At 42.0% G+C, this 25,712-nt stretch overlaps 1 protein-coding gene across 3 annotated transcripts in view; it reads left to right on the plus strand.

Moving 5' to 3' along the window:
* Positions 1-25,712, plus strand: part of LOC146796342 (mitogen-activated protein kinase kinase kinase 3-like) — a 436,047-nt gene that overhangs the window by 323,866 nt on the left and 86,469 nt on the right. For 2 of the 3 annotated variants that reach the window (XM_085628866.1, XM_085628865.1), the window contains exons 5-9: positions 7,033-7,132; positions 12,115-12,228; positions 16,004-16,115; positions 19,322-19,455; positions 20,877-20,953. In XM_085628866.1, the coding sequence (XP_085484992.1) occupies positions 7,033-7,132; positions 12,115-12,228; positions 16,004-16,115; positions 19,322-19,455; positions 20,877-20,953 (537 nt within the window). The remainder of the gene's footprint in view (positions 1-7,032; positions 7,133-12,114; positions 12,229-16,003; positions 16,116-19,321; positions 19,456-20,876; positions 20,954-25,712) is intronic. The other variant, XM_085628867.1, reaches the window with a different exon arrangement.

Consider the following 25,712-nt stretch of genomic DNA (forward strand, 5'->3'; position numbering starts at 1 on the left):
CTCAGTCTCTACCCTGTAACCATGCTCTGCTGTCTTTTCCCTAAGTCATACCTATTACTTTTTTACCTACACCGACAGATGAGGGCAAAAACAAAATGCAATTAATATTGAGACCACCACCTGCAGGGTCAAAAATCGTAGCCCCGGCCCTGTGAAAGAAGTGCCGGTGCTGAGCACTGAAAGCACTGGCTCAAATTAAGCACTGTTGGGAGGGCTCTGGAGTGGGAGACCCCAAAAGCATGAGGTACACAACTGTCGAAAACCAGATAACCTCAAAATAAGTGTAAAATATAGAATATTGACGAAGTAACCTCATACAGCAGCATTTGATTTGTGCTGTTTATAATAACACTAAATCTAAGTGGTGTAAAAAAGATCTTGCGCTCCATGAAACATGGCTTTAGGTGCAAAATCAGGTAAATATTGAATGGTAGGTGAAATATCTAAAAAAAGCGAGTATGTCCCATGTAAGAAATGCCCTCTAACAATGGCGCCACTCATTTATATCATCAGGTAGGATGGACCAAAAAGGAGACGCTACAACTAAAAGATGGAACTGTAGAGAAAAAAATTGAAAGTCTTCGTGCTGTGAATACACTGCATCTCAAAGAAGGCTTGGGTTGTCCTTATAAAACCCAAAGTCACGTTTAAAACTGTAGTTCACTTCTCACTACTTTCTCTCTTGGGGCAGTTCAGACTAAAAAGATGGCGTCAAAAAGTAAGCTGTGATGTTTATTGGAAACCGTCACAAAGCATGACTGGCAGTATGCAAAAAAAAAAGAAGCAATATTTAGTGGCGGTTCAGACAGCGTACTGCCGAATCCAACTTACTGAATGGGGAGACTGCTACTGTCCGCCGACCAAACACTGTCACTGCTTGGGACAGTGATGGTCTAGATCAGGGTTCTCCAGAGCCGGTCCTGCAGGGCCTGGTCCATGCCAGATTTTTAAAATAACTACATTTATCTGAATGGGGATATGGGGAGCTACTTTAGAGAACCCTGCTCCAGCTCATAAGCACAGGCTAGATGGGAAACTATTGAGTATTAATGAGTTGAAAGTGGGGGGAAATCCTCAAACGTGGCTTTATTATTAGCATTCTGGTTGCTGTTTGACTCCTTATCCATTACATTGCGTCCATCTAAGGGGCTCTTGTGATCTTAGACTTCTTCTCAGGCTGCTGCCAATGGGGAGAGGCTATGGCGTAAAGGTCAAAGATGCCGACTTTGAAGTTGGGGAACCTGGTTTGAGTCTCGATGTCTGCTCAACATCCTGTGATTCTGGGCAAATCACTTAATCTCCCCGAACCTACCAAAAAATGAATGTGTAATGAAACTGGTGCTCATGTAAAGCGCTCCAATACCTTCGGGTCGAGTTCCCGCTATATAAAACTGGCGGAAAAAAAGGAACCTACAGCAAGTGGTAAAATACAGCAACCCACTGGGAGGGTATCCGTTTATGTAGAGTTTTATTTTTACAGATACCTTCAGCCAACTACCTGATGGCCACTTTTTAATGCTTGAAACCATATTGTTATTTTAAGAAAATGAGCCCTTGAGCAGGAAATTGGAGGAAGCTTCTCATTGGCTCCAACCCCATATAGAGGGATTCCATTGCAGTTCATGATGCCACCGTAGACATGGCTGAAGGCGCTGGGCAGTAATCCGGTTTTATGCAAATTGAAGTACTCTATTATGTTGGAAGGGGAGGCGGCCATTCTATGCGGTGGTGGCTGCAGCTCCTCTTCCCTGACAAAGCACTGCGGCAACCCCCTTCTACCAGCTCCAAGATCAGCAGCCGGTCGTGGACACCTTTTTATATTGATAATGGGGCATCAGTGGCTTCACCTTCCTGAAGTTTGTTAAAGATCCTTCCTAAGTCGCAGAGCTTGAGAGTACCCCACCTGCAGAGGCAGCTATTATATTTGGCTTTTTTCATATGTAAGGTGTGAATTATTGTCCTCATCAGCTGTATGAGCAGTTTAATAGATGGTGGGATCTCACAACAGTTTTTGAAACAAATGCACCTTTGTGTTGTACTTTTCATTTTTAGTTCAGAAGATGAAAATAGGAGTCAAACCTGCAAAGATGCTGAGATTCACCCAGGTTTTAAGGAGAGAGGGGAGGGTTCGCTTGTACCACTAGAACACTTTGCAGAATTCCCAGCAGAGCTCCTCCTGTGATGATCATTACAGAGATGAGGATTGTATGTAGTACAGTGAAATGCTCCCCAGTCCTCAGTGCGGCGGGGACTGCGTGGGCCAGGATCCTTCTGTGGTGGTAGTCCACTGGGAGGAAATAGTTAATTTCATACGTCAGAGTTCTTTACTTGATCTGGAGCTCACAGCACTTTCAGATAACAACTTTTCAGGCACAGCGCCCAAAGCAATAAAGCTTGGGTTTGAAGCCTGTCCACCCTCTTGCAGTAACTGCATGAAAGGACACAGCTTGTTACAGAACACAGTATCAACAGAAACTCACGCTCCATCTTAAAGGCTTGCGTTATCTTAGCAAACATGGCAATAACAAATGATGTTTTGTGTGTGTTTTTTTAGAGTTTTATAAAGCACGAACTAGACCGGAGGATCTCAGGCATCAGAGCGCTTTACATGAGCGCCAGGTTCGTTACAGATGGACACATTCATTTTTGTTAGGCACGGGGAGATTAACTGGCACATGCATCAACGTTGGCTTTTGCGATTCCTTAATTGCGATTATTAAGGAATCGCAATTAAGGAATTGCAAACGCCTATGCATGTAGGAATCGCTATAAAAATAGCGATTCCTACACATTCCTTAATTGCAACTCGCAAATTGCGAGTCGCAATTAAGGAATGCCGTTCCATTCATTCCTATGGGCCTCCAGGCCCATAGGAATGAATTGGAGATTGCATGAGCAATTTGCGAGTACCAGTAGGTAGTTGCAAATTGCTCATGCAATTTCAAGGGTGCAAGGGTGTCAAAATGACACCCTTTTGCACCCCCTGAAATTGATCTGTGCACATATGTTGCCTACACACATGCCCTAAGGGCATGTGTGTGCGCAACATGAAACTTTGAAAAATGCACAATAGTACATCTTTCAAAGTTTTTGCAAATTACCATGAGGTTTAACTTCATGGTAATTTGCTCCCCCTATTAGCGAAATCGCTAATTTTTTTACTTTAATGCATTGCATTTAAGGAATCTCAATTTGGGATTCCTTAAATGCAATCGCAATTTAAGTAATCGCATTTTAGAGATTCCTTAAATTGCGATTTTTGCATTTGGGATGATGCATCCCAAATGCAAAAATACCGGTCGCAAAGGGGCCGGTTTTTCCTTTGATGCATGTGCCTGCTAGTGATTTGTCCAGAATCACAGGATGTTGCCGAGACTTGAACCTGGTTCCCCAGCTTAAAAGTCGACCGTTCTAGCCGTAAGGCTTCAACCTCTACCTAGTTGGGATAAAGAGGGTTTCCGTAAAGCCCCGAAACATACCTTTTTCTCACAAAAGTAACTCGGTCGCCTTGCTTCCTTATTTTTATGAGCACCTCGGAGTAGCAGTGCACTTTATAAATCCCCCTAATTCATTCACTCATTTATTCATGCTGATACAGTTATAGCACACGTCCGCGTATGCCACAGTACAAATCTTATCACACAAAATAAATTGGCTAAGATTACAGAGTATATAGCACCTCACGCATGCATTGAACCATTGAGCCTTTAACCGCAAAAATGGTGCTGTTCCTCATGAAAGAGGAATAGAGAGAGAGGGGAGGGAGCTGTTGGTTGGAAAGTGGTCTGATCAACAGGATCAGGGGGATCTGATTGGATAGGAGCAGTGGACCTCACACACCCAGAAGAGTGCTTCATCATCGAGCAGCTCCTCGTTGATCCTTTGAGACGGTGCATCAAAATGAGCATGACTTCCCTGTCTAATGAAGTCCTGTCCTTATCAACCTCTCCTCGCTTGCTCTACTCTTTTAATCACCATTGGATCGTTGCATGGTTCCTACCGATCAGGCACTATATGTGCCTCCTCCAAGAACATAATCTCTGAATTTGTTTGTAGTCTATCTGCACACTTCTCAAATAATTTACATGAATGCACAAATCTTTCATCAGCAATTACTTTTCAACTCCTTCGAATCAAATAATTAATCACTTGATTTAAAATTCTAACCTAGCCTTCTAATTTCTGACTTAAGAAACCAAACCAAAAATCAATTGCAATAAACCTTAGATGTACTGCATGAAAGGGCTTTTCTTTGGAAAACGAGACTAAAACCTATTAACTCATTTCACAAGAATCCTAGACTAATGAATGAAATGGTTTTCATCTGAAGAGTGGAAACTCAACCAACTAATTAAACAACTGACTAACTAATAACCCTGCGTTCCCGTTTTGTGAAGCAAAGTAATCAAGGATAGAGCGGTCGACCTCGGAGCTGGGGAACCGGGTTCGAGTCTCGGTAGAGACGCTCAACATCCTGTGATTCTGGGCAAATCACTTAATCTCCTGTACCTAACAAAAAAAAGACGAACGTGTCCCTCTGTAACGCAACTGGCTCTCATGTAAAGCACTCTGATACCTTCAGGTCGAGTTTGCGCTATATAAAACTCCAAAAACAAAGTAGCGCTGTACTAGCCAAAAAACACTACAATGCTTTATTAGGGGTCGTAAGCGCTATTTAAAATGGAAATACAATACGATACTACAAAAGGACACAAACAACACACCCGAGTCAATAAGAATCCTCCTCAAGAAATGGGATGTTGAAGTGTGCAAACCTGTTCCAGAGTGCCCTCCAATGAGCAGCACCCAAGATGAAGTAAGTTAGTGCATATTACTGAAAAGTATAAATTGTGAATCTGAACACGTTATGATAAGATTGTAGCAGCTCCTAAAAGATCTTGACCTGGTTTCTAGGTTTCCTCTACTTCCACAAGTTACTTACAAGCTACATACGACCCATCATGGGAAATAAGCATATGTCTAGACATAGCACAGTTGGGTAGAAGTGTTTTAAATATATCTTGAAAATGAAGATACTTTTACACTCATGGCTGGTGACCAGAAATAATTAGATTAAAAATTGAAGTAGTGGAGAACTTTAATGTATGTTTTCTTCAAAAATCTTAGGGATGGCGTAACCAATGTCAACAAAGTTTTCAGTCTAATTACTAGCAAATTCACCGAAATCTTCCCTTGAAAGCAGCTGGCAGACTTGTGTTACCAGTGGATCTAGAAGCAACTGTGTTCACTGAGCACCACCTGCCACCATTTTGGAATTGTTAGATTGTTTTGATTTTTTGGCTGATCTGTTCTGGTTTTTAGAAACTGCCCAGGTTGACGGTGTGGTCAGCCACCCCGTTCAATACATTATTATGACAAGATCAGAAGAAAGATCATTCCTTGAATTTTAAACTTTTAAAACAAAATGGAGTTTATACTTGCAAATGTTGCTGATCAGTAAATGTTTTGTGTTTGGGGTACGGCGTACAGCAAAATACATAATCCTCATGAATTCTCATACTTGAACCTGGGAATTGCTCATATAGAGTGCCTGCCTTATTGGTCAGTTATGCTAAAATAAGCATGGACTTAATAGAAAATCATAGACTTGTTGGAAAGACATTGTTCTTACCAACCTGCCGTTTGCCCCTAAAAGTCACTTAAATGGCGAAATCCACTAGGTAAAAACTTTGTTCAAGCATTTGCATATTATCTAGTGTCTGTTAATTATTGCATTTATTTACATGTACGCTTTTAAGTTTTATAAAGTATGATCCATTATGTAATTCATGTATCTCAAGAAGTGTTTATGGTTTTACTGTACGTGATCCTGTGTTGGGCATTTTCAGTGCCAGTGATTCCCAGTCCGCAAAGCTGATGCAGAAAGATGAGATTTCTTAAAGAAAAACCAGTCTCTGATGTTGATGTGTTTATTACAGCATAACCCATGGAGCAAAGTTTTTAATAGTTCAAAGGGAGTTACTTGTCATCCCCATACAGAGCTACTTTTTGAATCCTTCCGGTCTCACTCTGTAGCCATAGTAAAGTCTCCTTCCTCGGGAAGAGAGAAGGCAAATGCCAGGCTCTCCCTCTTGCTTCCAGGCTTCCCACCTCCCTCCAAAGGACTGACTGACTGACCATCACCTCCATGGGGAAGAGAGAAAGCATATGTCATCGTTCCCTTGTGCTTCCATGTCTCCTTCTCTTCTGTTCCCCAGCCTCACCTTATACAGAGAAGCTTTTGAGGGCTGTTTTTGCCCAGCCGTTCTCCCACCAGACGCATTGGGCAGGTCTACACTTTTTGTGTTGCAGTTGGTCCTCCTTCTTGTCAGTATGTTGAAAAGGACCAATTCCACAGCCGCTGCCATACCCTTTAAATAGTTGATTCCCTCCCCTTCATGTTCCTCCCCCGACCGCAGCACAGTAGAGGCAAGCGTTTTGTCTTATTTCCAGATTGTGGTTTAGTTTTCCCAAGGTGTTCAGCAATGACAAGCATATGTGATTGGCTGGCTGCACCACCCGTGTTTGCCGCCCCTACTACACCCAATAATGGGACCCAGCTAGTAGTATGGTGCCTTCCATTTTAGTTGGTAGAGAAGCACTGTGCGGTGAGGCTCAGATGGCTGTAGAAGACCATGCCGTCTGTGAATGCCGTAGTCCGCCACAGACCAAGCTACCATGATACTGACTCTCGCCACTACCTATGTATGGTGCTGCCCTGGAGAGCCAAGAAGTACTGTAGGGGTCTTTTCCCATATCGGAAACGGCATGCAAGATGATAAAGCTCTACTTGAGTCTTCCTGTGCTGCGTGTTTGCAATATTCGCAACTTACACTGCTTCTCCCCCCATTGCATCCCTAATATTGGTGTGAGGACAGTGGCTGACCTCTGTTTGTCCTGGTTCTATGGATGAAGGCAGATGCCAAATGGGATGCTCACAGCTCTAAAGGGTGAACCTTGGATGCAAACATTGTGTGCATTTGGCCCTATGAGAAGCCGCCTCTGCTAATTCTTATGCGTTTCATTTTGCAGGATTATCCAGTTTCGAAGGCCTGTTAAACTTAAGGAAGTGCTGCAGAAAGTTACAGATGCCTTTGGCCAGCTGATGGACTTGCATTATGCAAACAATGAGGTAAGGAGTTGTTCAACAAGTTTACTAGCCACCTTGCATGTGATTGCTACAGGTCAATAAATCATCAGCATTTCACGTGGACCTTAACTCCTTCTGTGCCACGCCCTTTCCCCCTCCTGTGCCGGGCGTTTTATTAGTGGGTGGGGTTCATGACGAGATAGTCTCGTCATGGGCACAGCGCGACCGTGCTCCATGACGAGACTATCTCGTCATGGGCACTGAAGAGGTTAATATTTCAGACATTACTTAAATGTGCAGTGGAACAGTCATTAGAACCTCATTAAAATGTTGCCCTTTGTTTGCTTTATTATACTGGCTTGATCTGGCGCTTTGCTGCCTTGGATATTGGTCATTTCCTTTTGTGATGCGTAGTCTTCCTCAAAATCAGTATTTTCCGTCCAAAGCTTTTATATTTGCTTGGGGTTTATTATGAACCTCATTGTCAAGCATGATCCACAGGTCTTTCCCTTTCTGGACTTGAGTGAGGCATTGACCTAGATCACTTGTGCAGAGGTCTGGACCAGGCAGTAGTTTGATGGGCAACGATTGGAGCTTCTGTCTTCGACTGATTAAGTTTCGTTTGTTACATACTTCCATTTATTGACAATAGTCGTATTGTTTTATTCTCTTCACCTCATTATCCCTCTCTCCCTTCAGTTGTCGAGGGTAGGGATTCCATAGAGGGGGACGATGTAAAGTGTGACCCGTGACTTGCAGAAGTTTGAGTTAGCGAGCTGTTTGTCTCTGATGGAACTAAGAATTCGAGCAGATACGCAGAGGCAGAGTTTGTTTGCCACAAAGAGAGAACTGCTGTCATGGTGGGCAAGGTTAAGGATGTGTATGGTGTTAAACTCAATCACGTAGAATTGGGGCAACCAGTAGGGGTTGACCAAACGATGGAAGACACAGTCCAAAGTGCTGGATGACATGAAATTAACTGATGGTTTCCATTTTGTAGTTTGACTGAAAAAAGCAACGACAACTACCACATTTAAGAAATTATCTATATTGCAAATTGGATTGGAAGTGCTCTCTGCCGAATAGCATTACCCTTTAGCCCAGCACCCTATTTTTAGGCTACTTTACTGTTATTTTCCAACTATAGGCACTATAGTTCTACCCGCATCATGGGTATTGTACCACCCTCAAATGTCAGAATATTTCAATCATGGTTGGTTTTTCTCTCTTTAGAGGTTAAACGTTGTTCTGGGTTGTACTTCAATCAGCCACCCACCAGTGATGGCTCTCATCACACGGTTGTATGTCGGAGCAAAGCATGCCGTTACTCCGCAGACTTTACAACGAATGAGTCTTTACCAAGCATTCCTTTACCACGCATATCATTACAACGACATGCCTTAGGGAAAGCGCTGGAGTTGGAGCATTATAATTTACTATTCCAACTCTAGTCTGCACAACAGTAGGGAAGCATTGGATTTTAAAGTCCAACTGTGCTTTCCCTAAGGCATGTTGTTATAAAGATATGCGTGGTAAAGGAATGCATGGTAAAGACGCATTTGTTGTAATGCCTGCGTTGTATCGGCAGTGCGTGGTTTGTTTCATGTTGTGAATGCTGTTTCCCCATCACAAAGCAGCACCCTTCATTTCAGACATATCTACTGAGCTTTTATTGCCCCACCGGAGGTGGCCTATGAACTTTAGGTCTTTCGATGGACCTGCTGTACTGAAGCAATTCTTTTCGGTCCTACTGCTGCCTTTTATATCCTTTTCAGCACCGTTGATTATTGATTTGCGAACGAACACATTTCCTGAATTAAGCAGCCGCATCCCCATATGAAACCCTAATTAGAAGTAGCTGGTTGAGGATTCCCCTTAAAGCTGTGTCTTTGTATTCAACTCTTATTATGTGAGTTCCCATAGATCCCTCAGCAAAAAGAGATTCTTGAAATGAAACAGCCTTATTGATCATTTAAGTACCCAGATGGTTGTTCTCTCTTTCATTATAATTTTTTCTTTTCACGGCTCTCAGATTTTGTCTCAGGGAAATGTTAGCGACAAGACGCCCAAGGGCAATCGTGCATGTTTTTTAGACATGTTACACAGCAGCATGAGCTGATGTGCAGCATGTCTTAAGGTTTTTTTAAAAAACGCTATGACGCGATCAGCGTTTGGTGCCTCATAGCGCTTTTTAAAACTTTAAGCGGTTTGCGCTGCTGTGTAACATGTCTAAGAAAAATTGACAAAACCAATAGATTTTGCAGAGGCAAAACATATTGGCTTTGCCAATGCTTGCTTTTTCTGTATATTTTTAAAGAGAAAAAAAACTAAATTCCATATAAATGTATCACAAAAAATCAAGAGGTATCTGAATTTCAAAATGCATGAACATCAAATAAACAGTAAAGGGCAGCTCAGGTGTAGTCAAGTATGAAACAGATTCATAGAGATGCCCCTAAGTTATGTCAGTCCTCTTACATTTAAATGCCTGGACTCGCATCCTGGACTGGGCAACATTAGGTATTGAGACACTGGGCAACTTATGTGCTGGCAGGCAGCTACAATCCTTTGAGGAATTGCAGCTTACCTATGACTTACCGACAGGACAGTTCCTACTTTTTGGGGCACTCTCAGCAATACTGCAAAGGAGGTGGGGGGATGTCCATATCGAATCCAAGATACATAGAGGATGCCCCCTCCATGTGTACAAACTCAGGTAAACAAAATGCTATTACTAGCTTATGTATCGCACTTCAGGAGGACGTGATCAACCCCCTTCATGAACTGCGAGACAGATGGGCGACAGACGTGGGCACCCTAATGTAGATGAGGATTGGACATGGGTTCTAACTCGTAAACAACGTTTACCACAAAACATTTTGCCCGCAGGAAATCACACGCGGTCGTTACAACGGCCACGTTGTGATTCCGCATACCATTACTCTGCAAGTCGGAACAACGACTTGTGGGGGGGGTGTGGTAGAAAGGTTTTGGATTTTAAATCCAACACCTTCCCTACTGTCCGCACAGACTGGAGTTGGAATAGTAAATTATACTATTCCAACATCCAGCGCCCTCCCCCTGGTAATGGTATGTGGAATCACAACGCGGTCGTTGTAACGACCGCGTTGTGAATCCCTGCAGACAAAAAGAGTGCGGGATAACGACACACATTCATTTCACCCCTAGCAAAATAAACAAATATTTCAACACCACCCGACGGCATTCCCCAGATGTAGTGAGGAGAGCGCTTAGTTGTTACATATGGCGTGGACCTGCACACATCTTAATAACTTCTGGGCAGACATAATTGCATTTATTAATAACATAACTGACCCCAATTTAGCAATACTGCCTTTGACGTGCCTTTTGAGACTTTTTCCTAGACCGGCCAAATGCAAGGTGACCACCAACTGTATAGGTCTTGCAGTGATGTTAGCCAAGAGACAATAACTCTTAGTTGGAAGAGCCCTAGGGGCACTCACTTGGCGAATTGGCATAGCGACCTAACAGGCTGGACTGAGAATATGAACCTTATGAGAGATGGCAAACGAGGAAGGGTCCCGATGGAGGTGGCCCACCCCTGGGAAGGTCTGCTGGGCGAGATTAGGCAAGATGTGCGCCATGAGCGAGGGAGCTTCCCCACACCCTAGATAGACCTGGTGGCAAATTATGTGGACAGCAGACACTCCCTCGGACAGGCAGATTAGTAAATCTAAGCATTTAATCAGACAGGTCTGACCCATGCCCCCCGTCGCCCCTGGCATCCGGGTAGAAATAGGAGGACCTATTGGTACTTATCCCCTTGGATGGCAATTGGTTGGAGCAAGTGGGTGTGGGGTAATGGGATTGTTATTACAGTTTTAGTAGGGATGGTATTGCTCATGTTGTTACAATGCACTAATGTTGTGCCTAATGTGATAAAAGCAAGGCTGAGGACCTGCGGTGCCTCGCACCGGCCCTATACTGTTTTGCATATATATGTATCCTGCTGCTGCTGAATGACCATAGCCATTCATGTTATGAACAATGGTGCTTGCCATGCTCCTAACTTGTATTTCACCGTAAATGCCGATAAAATATGTTTAAAAAACAGTAAGAAACCGATTCGTAAGCTATTGGCAGCTAGGGTCAGTTTTTAAATAGTGCTTAGTGTTGGGAGGAAGGGGTACCCTATCTCTTGGCACTTCATGTTTTGGTCCACAAGAGATCTGAGGCCTAGTGAGACACAATGATTTGCTCAGGATCACACCAATCGGTCCTATTGCGAAGCTAGGATTCAAAGCTAAACCTCAGTGTTCCACAGACAATAATTTGGCCACTAGACCTCATCTCTCCCAGAGACGGAAACTCATAAATGTACACTGAACCAGTTTGAAGCTGTTTGTTTTGGCAATGATCCTCTAATGTACGGAGCACTATGTGCCTTACTCCGCTCCAAGGACCAGCGACGTGCCGTCTCTCCCAGCCAGAATGTTGGGTAAGCACCGGCCATCTGTACCGAGTGGAATTCTTCGTCTTGGGTGCAAAATCCTTGCAACCCCTGAATCCACAGATCGTAAAAAAGGAGCCTGTCAACTAATTGGTATTCATCCTGTGCCAAATATATTTTATACCAGTTGCATGAGTTCTTTAAATATTTTTTTTTCCTACAAAAGGAAAATGGCAGCTGCGTGTGGCGATGTCATTGCCAGAGGGAGCAGACTCTCTGCAAGGTACAGTATGTGACCACGGCGGGGCCAGCTCCCATAAAGCAATGAGCCAATGCAGGCTTATTGTGCATAGCGTTTTATATGTTCTGGCTTAGACACATTTATGTGTTGGTCCCGCTGAGAGGGCAACACCCCGTTCCATGTGACCCAAAACAACCCGCTCAAATCAAGCCTCATCTTTTCCTGGATCCCCAAACATCTGAAAATAGAGATCCTATTCAGACAACCCAGTGCATTTAGAAGCTTTGTCGCGACTGTCGCATGTTGCACTCTCCACATATGACCCTACTGCATTCATGTTGTGTGTTTCAGCTGCTGATACCACTCAAGTGCCAGGAAGATTTGGACAAGGCGGTGGAGCAACTGAACATGAGCCCGTCCATGAAGAGCCTGCGGATCATCGTCAAGCCCCAGAAGAAGTCCACGGTGAGCATGAGTCCATATGCATTCGGCACAGTTAAGTGAGGTCAGGGGCTAGGAGGGATAGGCAATTGTTGCGAACGCCGCTGTTCCTGGAGTTCTGATGGTTTGGCATTCTTTTTATTACTAATCATTTTGTACTTTATTCCAATAATTTAGAATTTATTCCAGTGGAGCTATGTTTACTTTTCTTTACTTTTTTGCCTAATGTTTATTTTCCCACGAAAAAAGTCTAAAGCTATCTGGATTTTAGCACATGACATTATACTGAGTTATGTGCATGTGTATAATGCATTTCCCATATGTCCCTTAGCACTTTCAGAATCTGGGCGCCATTTACGAATCTAGAATTCTCGTTGACATTGTATATTCAGCTGTCTTTGATACTGTATGGAGTGGGTAATTTTGAGTAGTGTCAGCGAGCTAACCATAGGTTTATGCTTTACTAATAATGGATTAAAATATTTTTTTATATAACCAGTTATTTACAATGTTAAATGGCATCTTAATATGGCTGATAAGTGCTTTAGATTTTAACTTGAGTGTTTGAGGCCATAAAAGCTGAAATTATGAATCAGAAGATGACACAGTATGCCTTGTGGCTGAGCTAGTATCCTAACTCATGTTTTCGACAGTTGTTGTTATTTTAATTGGCAATTGTATAGCACACAATCTACTATTAGTGCAGTTTTACAACACGCTTTAGGAACGTGGGTATGTAAGTTTTAATGACTTATGAGGTAGTGGGAGGATGAGACCAAATGTCTGTTCCAAATTCCTTAGGGTATTGCTATGGTTTGTGTGGGTGTCTGTTACCAGTGCACATTATTGACTTAGCCCCTGGGCTACTGGGAAAGAACCAAGGTTGGAGTTGACTCCAGAAACAAACAAACTAACCAGCTTTTGGTAATGAAGCTGCAATTCTAAAAATATGAACCACAGCTGACCCCTGTAGGTATTGTTTGAATCCTTTACATTTGGTTGCTACCAGAAGGACTGTTCAGCTTCCCCTTTGGGGACTGTGCTCTCTGAGCAGTTCAAAAAGGAAAAATAAAATTATAATAATGCAGGTATTATTTTAATTTTCCGTACTGGGTTAGATGCGGGGCGGGGCTAACTAGAGCAGGGGAAGGAGTGGTGGGCACTGTCTAAGTGCGCATGACGGTTTGGCTGGCCGTCTTTAGCCGGCCAAACAGTCATTCACACTTAGCATCTTCTGAACCTGGCTATATTGGACAGTTGGGTTTGGAACATGTCCTGGCTCCCACTCCCCGTCTGAACACCGAACCAGGCCACTCAGACCAGTCACAATGTTAATGTCATGCTGGTGACAGCAGCGTTGTGATTGGCTAGAGTCTGGGAGCCTGTGTGCTTCCGTGCTGCCAGGAGTCAGAAGAGAAGAGGATGGAGGAGAGGCAGCGGCAATACCCAGGTAAGTGATGTATATATTTTTTCATTCCTCCCTACCCCCCCGCTCCGCCTCCCGTTCAGTAGCAGACACCACTGCTAACGTTCTATGGCTATTGAATGGGGTTTGAATCCCTGTTTTTCTTTGTCACGAAGACAGTAGCTCGAAACCCACCTTAAAGACAATCAGTATTTAGTGCCACTCAACTCTCAGTGTAAAACTGATGCTACATCTATTCTCATTAATTTGATTTGATATTGAAAAAGTGCTTTAGCTAAATAATTTCAAGTCAATTTAAATAGGCTGTTATAACTATTTTAAATGCAGGCTTAGAAAATTGAAAAATCTGAGTGTCCCAATATTTTGAATTCCAAGGATGTGTTGCATGCTGTGTGTGTAAGTTCTTTAATACAAAATACAAAAAACAATTCTTTACTCTGTTTGTAAAACTGACAATTGGTTTGGATGAGAGGCAATATAAAAGCAAATGTAATCAAATATACAGTAATATATCAACAAAGAACATTTCGCATATGAGTGTTTTCTGGTCTTTTATTTTCTGTTGCACTTCATATAAAAACAGCCAGCCAACGCGTTTCGCCCAAACATGGGCTTCTTCAGGGCAAGATAATGTAAACACACAGCGTGTCTTCTGGCGTGTAAGTCAGAGGACGACTTGAAGCAAAATCTAAAGCATAATGATGTAGCTCAAGGTAGAGCAAAAATCAGCAGGTATGTATACTGATGGTTTTATCTTAGACGCGTGCTCTGCAGTAGGATGATGGCCGTGATAGATCATGCAACAGAAAATAAAAGACCAGAAAACACTCATATGCGAAATGTTCTTCGTTGATATATTACTGTATATTTGAATACATTTGCTTTTAGATTGCCTCTCATCCAAACCAATTGTCAAGAGTATATTTGCGATCTACAAGCAGCAGATCTTTTGAGGTGGGCAATATCGCATATTGCTAGTGACTAGTTCTGGTGGTGCAGTCTTCTATGACCCGGCTGCTTTCGATTCCTTTCTCTGTTTGTAAAACTGTAGTTTCTTTCCACTACTTGAAAAGTCTTTTGTTAGTTAACCTGTTTTGTACCAGCGAAAGCTAGGTTTTGAAGACTTATGGTATAAAGTACAAGTAAAAAGACCAGACAGGGGAAATGCCCAAAAGTCCAGCTGGTCAGGGCAGCCCGGGCATTCAGTGTCATACATCACAATATTCTAGCTGGTAGACTGAGATACTTTGGAGATGGAATTGCCATCCTTGAGTAGACATCTACACCAGAGAAGAACACTATTGAGGTTCTTAGGGTTTGTCCCAGATCCCCTGTTTTGCTCTTTGTAAACATATGTTTGTTGGAAACCCTAGTAACATATGTTGGGTTAAATTTTTCTATTGTATAATGAACAACATTTTGGTCTGTTTTTCCACTATGGCCCCTGAAATTGTTTATCACACTGCTGGCATTTCTTGCCACAGTGGAAGCCAGCTACTTTTAATTGAACTGCATCCAAAATAAAGTTCTGATTTGATAGGAAATTTTGGTAAGGTTATCTTTATTGGCTACTGGCCATATCTGTCAAATTGGTGGAATCGAGGGATTCTGTTTAATTTCGGCTCAAGGATACATGACCATATTGAAGCAGTTTCTAAATTTTCCTCTATAAGCTTAGGTATCTGCAGATATTTCTTCCCCTTCAGAAGCTACTTGCTGTTCCTCTCAGAGCCTCATTTTACATCTTCCCTATCCAGTGGGCTGCATCATCTCATAAAGTGATTGCTGCAGTTCCAGAATGCCTCCTCTTGACTGGCCATATGTTTCAGACGTCATCCACCCATGGCCCTGCCTGGTACAGCTGCACTGGCTTCCAGCAAATGAGCACCTCAGCTTGTGTAGTGTGCAAGGCTCGACATTAGATTTATCCTTTCCTTGCAAATAGAAGTCAATGTTGAGCTCCAGAATGCACTGTGTTCTCAAACATGGAAGGCCTCTTTGTGGTTCGGACGTTCATTCGTACCGGCAGAAGTTGTGGTACATTCACAGTGCAATATGCTGTAGTCCAGAAGCATTCTCCCTGCTTCACACAGCTTAAGGACATTGAAATGAGTTTTACTTGCTTAAGGTCTAGCTGGTGTAACTTGGTGCAAGTGTATTTTCTCACCCCAGATTAGCCCTCTGGCAGTCGAGCACTACATACCATAACATAGTATAACATACAGAGTTTTCACTTGCCTAAGGTTTGGTGCCACAGTTGAATCATACACATTTCTTTGGATGTTGTTTGTTGTGGTGTGGTAGTTCTTTATGCTGTGTTGTGAAATTAAATCTCAGCTGACTCCTTTTTTCCTATTTTGTCATGATTTATAGTTTCTACACCCCAATAACAGTAAGCAGCATGACATGAGAATATCCAAGTCGATGGGGGACATTATGGGCTCTCTGTACAAGGACTCCGAAAGGACACGGAAGTACTCGACGGGTAAGCATAGGCATTATTCCCGCCATGTTAAATGGAACAAATGGCTGGCTCCTTACTTCCGCTTGCAGATATTTGGTCATTGCCCAGCCTATGCTTTTGCCATTTGCACAATGAACCCACCCACAATGCCACTAGTAAACAGAACCTGCTTTGATGAGTACAATAGGGGAGTAAAATGTGGCACACAGGTGCATTGACTTTGGCGTCTTTGTATATGGTTCCGGCATTACATTATATAGTGAGCACCTGTGCATATATTGTAAACATGTAGCCCAGGGGTTCCTGACCTGGGGTGCCTGCACCCCCAGAGGGTGCGAGATGGCATTTCAGGGAGTACGACAAAGAGGAAAAATATGTACTGTATGCATAAGAGGAATCCGGCGAGACTTTTATAGGGGGTGTGAACATTAATCAAACATTTCCTAGTAGTGCTGGGCATAGAAAAGGTTGGGAACCCCTGATGTAGCCTTTAGAGAATGATGTCTGAAATAGTCGTATGTCAGTACAAGTACATCAGATACTACTATTTCAAGTTTACTGCTTCAAACTTACCAATGCTGAGAATAATATTACTGAGAATAAAGCTATGTTAGCCTATGCGAACCGGGTGGGAGCCTCCAAGAAGTTTAATAAGAACTGGAAGTTGTTTAATAATTTGGAGGATCAGATAGAGGGGTATAGCACTTTAGTCCAGTAGTTTTGCACTTTTGCACTCACACTTTAGCACGGTGGCACTTTATATCTTTCTTATTCAGCTGTAGATATATATGATAATTCTGTCTTTAGCGGCTTTTCGGTTGCTATTTTGCCATTGGTCATAGGTCGGCAAGATAAATGAACTGTTTTTACTTAATATTTAAACTCATTGTCGAATTATGCTAATGTTTTTTCTTATTTTATTTCAATGCTCTGCTCAATAAAAAATGTATTTAAAAAAAAAAAAGAGAGAATAAAGCTATGCAATAGGTTGTGTTCTATCCTATGGCTGTGCCAAACCCTAAAACTCAACGTTATCATAACTCTCACCTAACAATAAACATAAAGCTAATGCTACCTGTTGCCATACCGCAAGGGGGTGGTGGGTAGGCAGATCCAGGTGTGGTTTCAGGTAACAATGGGTGAACTCCCACAAACTCTAGAGTTTGTGCCTATTCACAAACTCCTCTCTGAACCCCTCCCACCCTGCAAGCAGTAAGAGGTTTACTCTAGCAAAGTGCTGGAGGAACTCCCTCTCCAGAGGTCGGGGGAACAAAACACCCCCGCCTCAAGCGTACTGAGTGTGAGTGTACATTTTCACAGTGGACATCTTATTTCCAATACCAAGTTGTATTGTGTTTATACTTCCACATTCTGTAAGTAGCGGCTGTCAGGTGGCATTCACTGCAGGACCTGGGCAGCTTTAAGGATTCCTATATAGCATGTTTATGAATTCACAAACATTGCACATTTACACCCAGGCATATGTGCATGTGTAGTGTCTTTTTAAGGCTACCCAAAGTAGTCTTACTTATTTCAAAAAGGTACGTTTTTAAGCACAAAAAATATAACTTCAAAATATCAAGTTTCCATAGCTCTACTGAGGTCTATGAGGTGGTCATAGTTTGTTTTCTCTGCGTTTGTCTCATGATAACATAAATATTAAACCAGCATTGTCGCGATTATTTGAATGTGGGTCGTAGACTTGTAGGCACTACCACCGATGCTGGTTTCTTCTGCAGGGCACTGATATACGGATTTCTTTAGAATCCTATTGTTCGCCTTCAGAATCCTGTGGAAATAAACGCTGCTTTGCTGCAAAAACAGGGAACAAACCATAGGTTAAAAAAAAGCATTGCTTCTGTGTTCAACTACCCTTGCTGTTTTTTCACATATTCCCTGTGGGCAAAAGGAGCAACGGTTTTTACTCTCACTTTTCATGGCCCTTTTACTATGTATACAGCAACAGTTGCTGTAAACAGTTCTAATGCAGCTGCGAGGTTTCTGTGCTTGAATTTTCCTGACATTAAAGGATGTCAGAAGTCGTTTTGTTTGCTTTTTTTGCTTCAGTGATGTTGCGAGAAGTTATCTCTGGTGTGTATTTGGTGAATTACATGAGTCAGGCCTGAATTTAGGCCTGTTTCTAAATTAAACAGTAACTAGTGGTGACATATCACATGAAGTAGGTACTGAAAGTGCTAAGTTAAGAAATAGGTCCTGCAAAGGTTTGGACCCACTGTTTTTTTAAGTAGTTGAACTGCTGCAACACTGCTATTTTATTACCTTAGACAGTGGTAAATGGTTGCTTGTCACAGGAGTTTTCAAGGCATGTGCTGCTTTCTGCTGGAAATGTATCTGGAAGTCCTTTCAAGGCGTGAGTTCCATCAGCTTCCGTATTGAGGCGGTCTGCTGGAAGCTGATGGAACTCATGACTTGAAAGGACTTGTTCTTTACGCATTTGAGATACAGAACCTAGCGGATCATGTGAGGATCCCGCGGGCAAGACGGCACAGTGCAAACTCTGCCTGCCTTTTGAGAGCTTGTTTCCTTCGTGACCTAACGACTGTATATGTCCAGTATTATATCCGCTTGCAACGACCTTTGAGCCTTGAGAAAGCCCCAGGCTTGCTCACTGAGAGGATGCAAAATATGTGTTGGCTATCTTCTTTCTTTTCTATTTTGGTAGAATTGTTCTACATCTTATGAAAAAGAAACATAGCAACATAAACAGCCTCCAGTTCCCTTCGACTGTCGTACCCATTTTGGGATTACTACAACAAGAGGACCTAATTATCCAGCTCTTAACTTCTCACAATTCATGGACTTTGCCTTAATGGGTTAGGGGTTTCCCATTTGGACATCTGGTTTCATTCCAATATTACCCGTTAAACTAGGACGGATCACTCCCAGGACATTTCACCCCTTGCTGTTTTCCTGGAAAGATGGTGTGCCTTATGACTAAGAGAAGCATGCAGTCCTCACTGACTTTGACTCATCTGCTAACTCTAAACCAAAGATTTATGAAGCTGCAAGATGAGATGATGCATTGGGTCTTGGTTTCCCAGGAACAACATAATGTAGCGTGTAGGAGTTTCTGTTGTAGTGTGTCCTGACTGAGTATGATTGATCTTCTCAAAAGGGCCAACTGGAGCACCCACAAATGGAGGCCGCGGAAAAATCGGCGGAACTCTTACCACTTGACTCAGCTGTGTTTTTCACTGTGCTTGTAGGTTCCCTGCAGACAGGTCGGAGTTCCCCGCCCCCTGGAAGTGTTCCAGAAGAACAGCAGCAGATTGCTCGACAGGGTTCCTACACCAGCATTAACAGCGAAGGAGAGTTCATTCCCGAGACCATGGATCAGAACGTAAGTGCCACTAGAACCACTGCCAGTAGTACAAATAAGTAAAAATTGAAATCTAGGAGAAGAAAAAAGTTAGTATGAAGAAACCATTTCTCCTATGTCCTGTCAGATTGTTAACCTGGATGTATTTGTTTGAAATCAGCTAGAAAAATGTATATAATTAAAGCATGGTCATACACCTATGTAGGAAAAACATTCAAATACTGCGACTAGGTTGTCTGCTTGAAGTGTCTTCAACTTTCCAAAGCAGAAAACGTCTTCTACCAAAGTATTTACATGTTTTGCAATTGTTTTGGTGAAGTTGCATTCTCTACCTCCAGTGTTGTCTGATTGTCCACTTTAGGACTAATAATCACTGGGAGCTAGCTTTCAGTTTCTCTAAACCATCTTAATTAATTCAGCACTTTGACAAAAGTCATCGGAAATATCTTTTCATACAAAAAGCTACCACTTTCATCCTGAAGAATGTCCACTGAATAGCTACCCGGGGCCAAAAGTGGCCAGCCAGCATTATTGTGCATATTTTATTTAGAATTTGCCTTTATGTGTAACTTCTTACTGGGTATAATCACATAAATGTAAAAAAATATATATATGTTAATACCTAATTATATGAACTATGACACATTATCTTGTACATTACTATCAAAAAGCTCATGGGTTATGCTTGGTTTTGATGCACTGTGTCACTTACTCTAATACCTTCCCTGTTTCCAAACAACAAAGTTAGGTTCTGCATGGGAATACAGTTTTCTACCTCTATTAGTTTTCTATTTAGATCTGATAAAATAAGGAATGCTCCTTCAGATCTTGTCTCTACATGTGTAGTTACTATGTTGATTTCTCCTTTTAGTGTTAGTTTTCTAAAGTTTCATTTTGATATCCGTGCAGTTCTCGTTTACTGTCCCTCTTTAAACTTTACTCTAGGTACCTGCTGTGTTTCCTGTTTATTTATTTAGTCTTCTTTGAACACCGCAGCTATCTCCACATTTAACAAATACCTTTTAAAAAATAAAATGTAAGAAACAAAATGAATTTGATTCATTTGAATATTAAGTTAGACTTGTGTTGTTTTCTAGAATGTTTTTAAATGATTCTGCCAAAATGTGTTGGAAACTGTCAATATTCCATTCAGGAATTTGTGTAACTGCTCTGCTTTCCTCTCCTTCTGCTTCCTGAGCCTGGAATGTAAAATGCTGATATGGCAAAAGGCATCAGATTAAAACTTGCATTTTGAACAATTTACAATAATCTCACTTTACATTTGCCTTTGATGGAAAACGTTGCAAATTTAACAAAAAAGGTATTGCCATTAATTTGTGCAACTTTAAACTTTATAAAGAAAGAAAGTATAGCACTTGTTTGCTGTTGTTGGATGACTTTGTTACACTGTCTCTTCAGGCTGTCTCTTTCTCTGTCCTTAGCAGTTGCTGGATCCGTTCATCAGCCCCGCAGATTCCCTTTCTAGCAGCTGCCAATCCCTCGACAGATCTGTGGACAGGTATTACTATTCTGTCTATCCTTCTCTGCTCCAAGCTGTAACAATTAACCTTTATGTTGTGATTAAAGTTTTGCCACTATAGTAACGAAGGATCATTTCTGTTCCAGAAAAAATTAAACGAATATTTTTATCAAATAGAAATGTCATACTGCATTATCCATAGATCATTGCAACATAGGCTTTTTGCTGAACTTTTGATTCTCAGTTTATTGACCACTGAAGGATAAAAGGCTAGGACCTTATTTAGAGGTTGGTGGACGTTGGGCGCCAGCTAAAAAGTAGCGGTTGTCGCACCTGACCTATTTCGATTGTGTAGAGTCCATGTACACTGTAAATAAGTCAGGTGGGACATCTGCAGCTTTTTGGCGGATGCTGTGCATCTGCCATACTCTAAATACTGAGCCGTAGCTGTTCCGCTAGGATTTGTGCATTGTAGATATCAATTTCTTCAGCGGACACTCATCCCGTTGACATTTCTTACCTATCTAACTTAATGTGATCTCTAAAATTACTAGTACACAAAAGTTATGAAATCATGTTTAGTCAGCAAAAATCATTGCTGATGTCAAAATACACAGAGAAGGCAAACTTACTTTCCACATTACAAACATAGCCAATTTCTTCTCTAAGAGCATGGCTGTAAAAAAAAGTGCTTATTAGAACATTGGAATGTTGAGAGCTCCATTGAAGACAGTGGAGCAGCAGTGACCTAAATAAACTGCTATGGTCCCGCTGCTCCTAGCATTTCAATGTTTTAATACGCATCCTCTGCCCTGCTCTGTTCCCTGCCTCTGCAAAATATATGGATTGGGTAAGGGAAAGAAAAAGGCAGAGGCTGTGCTTCGGGGCATATCGGAGCCTTCGTCCTCCCTCTTCCCATAGTGCACAGTCACTGGATCCTCAGAAGGAGGGAGGGGGACTGCTGCTCAGCACCTGGATCTCCCCGGCTCGGCTGAATGAAAAAAAACAGTTTAGCTGACTTAAGCCCCCAATCACAGCTACTGATGTAAATGTTCAACAGCTAGCAGCCATGGCCCTGCTTGTGGCTGTTAGTTGTTGAACAATCGCACAACAGCTACGAAACAAAGGCTACGGAGCCTCGGGGATGTCAACCCCCTCGTGCTCTGAGAGCGAGAGGCCATTGCTTTTCTAATTAGAACATTCAGCTCTCAAGGACCAGAATGTTCTAATAGTGGTACAGGCCACCGTAGCAGCCTGTGCCCACCTTTAAAAGCCCACTCCGTTGTTAAAGGCCTGAGCCGAATGCTGGAGCGAGCCTTTAATGGCCGGTATAGCCCACAACGGCGGGCTATAGACTATATTATTCAAGGAAGTATACCAACTCCTTCAAATTTCCATTATTTTTCACAAGTTCCACCGGAAGAATTCCAGTAGAGCTTAAGGGCAACCTAATTCCCTCGAGTCATATTCCACGAAAGTATTCTTTCTCGCAGTTCAAATTATGTAAGTGGTTCAGCATTTCACATGCTCACAGACATTCACATTACCAGCCGTATGCTCTGTGTCTGCACTTCAGTCAATGGTTGGGAAGTCCCCACACCTTCAGGAGAGTGCCCTCTTACACGGATGTGATTTTGGGATATCAATTTTAAGCTCGGAGGGGATAAGTTACAGATAACTCCCTAGTTCACCACCAATATGTTTTATGCCTTTTTATTTTAGAGTTATTGTTTGAGCAATGCTTCATAAAGGGGGCTAGCCTATTCCACTCTATCACTACTAAAGTTTAATCTTCAGAAACAATAGAAACACAGTACAAAAAAACTATCATAGATGGTATTCTGTACCATTGTTTTATGAAGTCTGTCTTGGGAATGGCGAACAGATGAAAAATGGATTTAAAGAATGGATCAAGTAAACAGACAGACACTTTTTGTATTATATTGGTATTCTTTATCATGCCCTTAGCTCCCTGCTGTCTTCCATATTATTAGCTACTCTCTTTTAGGCTGAAGTTTCTCTATATCAACTAAAGCTAAATTTTGTTATTTACATGGCCAGTAAATGAACAACAATTCACCTGTGTCTCCCCATCACAAGGAATGTTTGCAGTGAAGTGAGTGTTGTAATTTTGTATATCCGGCCAGCAAAAATTAGCTAAAGCGATAATGGGCATTAGATCTCCCTTTAGTGGCTGTCATTCCCTCAAACCCATAAAAACCCATAAGCATGTTTAGAATGAGTAATATTTTTTAGACTGAGTATGTTCAATGGGCAGTGTGAAATGAGTGTTCTAAACTTGAGTTGTCCCTAAGTTTCTGTCTTGGCTCCTGGTTCTAAGGACACACTTACATAAGCCAATATAAAAACTGAGCATCTGAGCCCAGCCACCGAGCTGCAAAAAAGGCTGGAACCGTGTTTAGGCAAGCATGGTATCTGACTGGGGGGGCTAAGCATTTGGGAACTGCTTGCGGAGAGATCACTTGTCCATCTTCATACAACCACTAGATAGCTTCAAGCGATAGAGTGCAAGGGGTAAGATGACAGAATCCTGCTTATAACTTGTGTTTTTTTATCATATCACTTGCTACCACAATCCTACAGTTCACAACACCAGACTTAGTCAGCTAGGTGGTTCAGTGAGTTAGCGCTTGCTTATCACGTTTGCAGTGATTTTATGGTCACAAGTTAGAATCCTGGCAATTCAGACTAAGCCTTGTCCCACCTGAGTTCGGTAAATTGAGTGAGATTAAAATCGATAATAGTAACTTTATTTATACCACTTAGAAATGGTAAAAGTGCAGCATGAAGTGCTGTATAAAACAAGTCATTATTGTACCAGGTGTTCCTGCTACCCAACTCAGCAGTACTGCAGTACAATAGCCCTAATTGAAAGAAAGCGGAGTCACGTGCCAGGTTACTGACCTGTCTTCTGCACAGCTATGCATCCATGTTTCTGCAACAGTTCCATTAACCAAATAAGCTTTCTTGAAGGCTGTAAGGAGCCATGAGTAGTGCTAGAGCACAACTTCTTTAATTTATTGCCGCGAAGTTTGCACGTTTCACTAGAATTCATAAAAATGTCTAATACTGGAGCAGCATTTGATATAAACAAGCAATTCAGATCAAACTTAGCAAGGTGAGATCAATAAATAAATTCTCGCTGCCGGAGAATCCTGTTCACCAACAGGGGCTATCCTGGCAGAAATTTAGGAAGCAAGAAAAAGTGCACCCTCTTGTTTAGAAAGAAGATATACAAGAATCTTTGATGTTTGCTGAGATTTCTGGACAGAAGTGTCTTATTTATTATGATTGATGATGACATCAATTGATTGACAGTTCTGAGATGTAAGTGGGTTTTCAGTTTGAACCCATAACTAACCCAAAAGGAGGCAGTGGTGATGGAACAGTTTTCGAAATGGGTGATGGTCATTACCGTCACCTCAACGGAGGCATAGAGTCTGAGAAAAATCCAGCTGTTACCTAAAGAGTGAGTGGACACATTGGAGATCAATGCATTCTGTGGCGGTGTGCTTGGGTGGTGTAGGATCTAGGAGTGTATTTTGGATGCTGGTGTCAAAAAATATATATTGCTAAGAATGGTGTGGAAGAGTAATGTTATTTATCAATGCACATACTCACTGAAAATGGCTTTTTGTGCAAAGAAGTCAGCCAAATCACCCTCTGGATTGACAACTCAGTTTGGCTGAGCAAAATCAAGAGCTTAATCTATTTCACTGGATCTGATTGTTTTAAGGACACACCTGGAGACCTGTAGTGTAATGGGCACGGTACTGTGAGGCCTTCCACCGAAAGGTGTACTTATGATTGGTCCATGTAAAATTAATTTAGTGTTCTCAGAACAGCTCCTAATATGTGAGCTTTGCTTATTTTGGGCTTAATTAATCTAATCATTAAAACATCTTCATCACTTTAGAAAATGAACTGATGGTGCCCCATTCTTCAAAGCAAAGAGGAATTGGAAAAAATGAAGAGGTGGTGGATCACAATCTAGTGACACTGGGATTTTTGAAGTAATTTGCATATTTCTGTTGCTTGAGCTCTAATAGTTCACATGCTTCTCTGAAAGGCCCCTTCTCCAGCATGTACAAAACCCTGCAAAACGAGAAAAAACAGAAGAGAGACCTCGAGAAATCACCCAATACTTAGTTTCCAACAACCCCCCCCCCCGATACATTGCTCCTTGGTACCTCCCAAGTATTTATAATTCCATTACAAACAGTTTCTGCCCAGTGTGTGTAATATCTGAAATTGTTTTATGTAGAAAGACTGAGCCAAAGCATAATACTGGGCCAGGAGAAGAAGTGGCTCTCAAAACTGTTGTGTTATAGCAAAATAGAAAACACAAGAAGGCCATTGTGCCAGAAAAAGTCTAGCCAATAAGTCACTTATATTATTAGGCCAAGGCTAACGCATAAAAAATATTGTGTCAGAGACAGGTTCCATCTGAGCAAAGGTTTGTGGCCCATCTGAATGTCCCTAGCATCATTTTGATATCTAACAACCCTAACACTGCCAAACCATGACAAAGCTGTTGCCGGGCCTGGCCTATGCTGAGCCCAGCCAGGTGCTTCATTATCACCACTGCACACTAACCAGAGTTGGTATCTGCTAGTGTCAGATGGTGCAGTTTCCTGTGTGGTACCATACCCTGAGCCCAGCCTGGCACTTACCAACTCATCGAGCCTTCCCATAGCCCGAATGAGTTGTGAAAAATGTTTATCAATTCCTGTAATATGATTTTCTATAGGGTGTAATCCATTCGGAGGTGGTGTTA

Source organism: Triturus cristatus, chromosome 10 (genome assembly GCF_964204655.1).
Source record: "Triturus cristatus chromosome 10, aTriCri1.1, whole genome shotgun sequence".
NCBI lineage: Eukaryota > Metazoa > Chordata > Amphibia > Caudata > Salamandridae > Triturus > Triturus cristatus.